General features: G+C 51.6%; 1 protein-coding gene across 2 annotated transcripts in view; it reads right to left on the bottom strand.

Moving 5' to 3' along the window:
• SLC38A10 (solute carrier family 38 member 10) overlaps nt 1-3,036 on the bottom strand; it is a 32,554-nt gene that overhangs the window by 26,128 nt on the left and 3,390 nt on the right. For both annotated transcript variants that reach the window (XM_026860970.1, XM_026860971.1), the window contains exons 2-3: nt 2,707-2,752; nt 812-905 (exon numbers count right to left, since the gene is read on the bottom strand). In XM_026860970.1, the coding sequence (XP_026716771.1) occupies nt 812-905; nt 2,707-2,752 (140 nt within the window). The remainder of the gene's footprint in view (nt 1-811; nt 906-2,706; nt 2,753-3,036) is intronic.

Raw genomic sequence — 3,036 nt, 5'->3', positions numbered from 1 at the left:
GGGGGGGGGGTGTGTTTAAATGCTAATCCAGCACAAGCTATTTAGGTATGTTCATGCAATTAAATAAAAACTAAACTTACTTGGGAGACAAGAGATTGAAGGCTTGAAAATTCTGATCCAGAAAATTAATCAAAACCTCACATTGGTATTTATTATAGCAGAACACTCTGAAATGCTTGGAAATATTTAATACCTAATTTGGCTGCAGCCACAACGCGCCTTTTTAACTTCACAGTCCCTTAATCGGAGCTTAGCAGCATCAGGAGGAGCAGATAACAGCCCCGCCAAAACCCTTTCCACGTGTCCGTTTTGTTTCCCAGCACGGCCCTCGCGCCGGCTCCGAGTGCTGGTGCTCACGGCTCTCTGCGAAGAGCAGCGAGAGCCTCCTGCCCACCAGGAGCACGTCCTGCCACCGCGCGCCTCGAGCCAGCACCGGGCTTGGCAGATTATTTTATCTTAAAGAAGAGGCAGGCACATGGTGGTAACTTTGGCCACCAAAACAGCAAGGGATGGGACAAACCCCCCCCCCTTGAACTAGAGGGCTGCAAGGAGGTGAGAGCTCAGACAGAGGGACAGGCTGCCACTACTCGTTGGGGAAGGAATTAAGACAGGAATTATCATCTGCTCCAGAATTAATAGAGACCAAGTTAAAAAGAATTTCTTTGTTGGAAGCGCCTTTTACACATCGGATTGTTTGCCATCTGTGCCATTAAAGCTCACCACGAGGTGAGCCCCGGGGGGCGCTGAGCACTGCTAAGGCAGGATGCTCTGACACATCTACGGCAGGAACTGCCACCGCGGATTTATTTACCTGAAATCCAAGCAGCCGGGCAAAGAAGTTGGACCCCAAATCACCAATGACGACATAGAAAGCAATGCAAGTTCCCAGCATCAGCCCAATCATGCTGCAAAACCAACAAAACGCACCCAGGTTAGGAAGCCGGAGCAGCGACCCCGGCAGGCGGGTCCTGCTCCCGGGCAGGCGCCTCGGAGCCACGTCCCCAGCGGATCTGAACTCTGCACAGCCCTCCCGAGAGGATGGGGCTTAAGGCTGAGGCCACCTTACTCTGGGAGCAAGAGACGTCCCCCATCCACTGCAGCTGATGGTGAAGGAATAAGACAAAAAGTTTGGTACCAACAAGGTCTCAAGGGCACCGCCCTACGCACAACCGCAGCAGCTGAAGATTAGCCAGGGTCCTACTGCACCCCCCCGTTTATTGAGGGTACATTTAAAGTGATTTAAACCCCCGTGCGGGCGCTCGCTCATGTTCAGAGGTAGAGCCAGCCTCAGCGTGCCTCGCTTCAGCGTACATCCACCCTCTGACACAACCTTCTGGCAAGTCAGAGTGGAGACAAGCCCCAGATTTTGCTGCAGATACACTGAAAATTCGTTTGGCAACCAGCAGTAAAGGAGGTTTTTCTGTCTATAGAGCGGGCCATGAGCTCGTGCTCGGAGCTGTACAGCAGGCTGCCCATCGCTACTGGTGCGGAAGGGGAGGACCACGCCGTTATCCTCAGGCTCGTGAAGGGCCACCAGTTCTGCATCCAGCAAAATAAAAAGCAGAGAACCTTCCATCCACACCAAACATCTTGGCTAGAAATACTGTTCTGGTAACAGCCCGTTTATGGGTTGAACGGCTGTTGGGAGCCACAGGAAAAAAAAAAAAAAAAAACAAAAACACAAAAAACAAACCTTGGAGATGGCAAGAACTCCTTCATTTCTTGGCAAAAATGTTTAAAAGAATCGGCAAGAGGTTCTCTCAGCTCCACGCCCCGCAGCAGGGGCCTGCCATGAAAGCCTCAGTACCAGATCGGCTCTCAAACTTCTTTCCACAAAAAGGACCACACTTTAATGAAAAGATTGTCTTACGAGCTGCTTCTCCTCCCATTCATGATTGCACGGACCACTTTCCCTCCCAGTTCCAATTATATAACATCCCTGTGGCAATTACAGCAACTGCTTGCACAGAGAAGTAACATCTGAGAAATATTCTGTGTATTTTTAGTGTTGTGCAGCAGTTTGCAGCTGGGAAGAAGGAAGGAGCCAGCACCACTGACTGGCCGGGGCTCAAGACGCCTCCACCAGAGAATCTCTGCTGGAAAAAGGCTGTAACAACGTCCCAGCGCCCACCACGAGACCCACAGAGTGGGGTCTACTTGCATCGGGGTCACCCGAGGAACCGGACTCTGTCCTGAAAACGGAGACAGGATTTCCCCCGCGAGGCATCTCCTCCCGCCCGGCGTCTCGCAGGGGGAGGCAGCGCCCGCTGCGAGCGGCGGGCAGGACCCGAGCAGCTCGAGGGTGGATCCGAGGTACTGAACGCTCTCCCTCCCACTCACTCACGGCACTCTTGGCAGGGATTTCACCCCTGGAAAACGGCCACAAGTGACATGCCCATGATTTCACAGCACACGCAGCAGAGCGGGAGATGAGTTCATCGCCCGACTTCTGTGCTCCCACTGTCTGGAAGGCGCTCCTGTCTCCACGCAGTGGGGGGGATATGCTGAAGGCAACACCTGTGAGCTGTGCTCAGGGGATCTCACTTATGCTCCTGTTCAAGTTCGAGGTGGCAAGGAAGGCTTCCGAGAGCAGAGGAGGCAGGAGGGTAAGAAACGAGAGCGCAGCAAGGCCACAAAATGCTACGGAGCAGTAACTTTCATTAAAGAAAACCAAACTATCCAAGCTTTAAATAAGCAGCGGATTACCTTGTTTCCACCAACATTTTTCCTGCTTTTCCATAGGCATGAAACGCTGGCATGAGAGGAAAAAAAAAAAAAAAAAAAGCTGTCGTTAGTCAAAGAAAGGTCCAGAACATGGCACACGCGTCAGTGCGAAATTAAACAATAACAGCGGCAAGGGGCAGCGCAGCAGGAACCCACCGGTGGTATGTTTTGGGGCTGTTTCCCTTGCCCGCCCTCCCACTTTCCTTTTCAGACATGCCCTCTGAAAATTGAAAACCACATAAGACAGGAACAAAGATGAGGAAAAGATAGAAAGCAGGTTCTTCTTTTTTTTTTTTTTTTTTTTTCCCCCCC

The sequence above is a fragment of the Athene cunicularia genome (assembly GCF_003259725.1).
Source record: "Athene cunicularia isolate RWA chromosome 18 unlocalized genomic scaffold, athCun1 chr18_part1, whole genome shotgun sequence".
In the NCBI taxonomy this organism is placed as follows: Eukaryota; Metazoa; Chordata; class Aves; order Strigiformes; family Strigidae; genus Athene; species Athene cunicularia.
The sequence above is the reverse complement of the archived record's forward strand: the minus strand, read 5'-3'. Positions and strand labels throughout refer to the sequence as shown.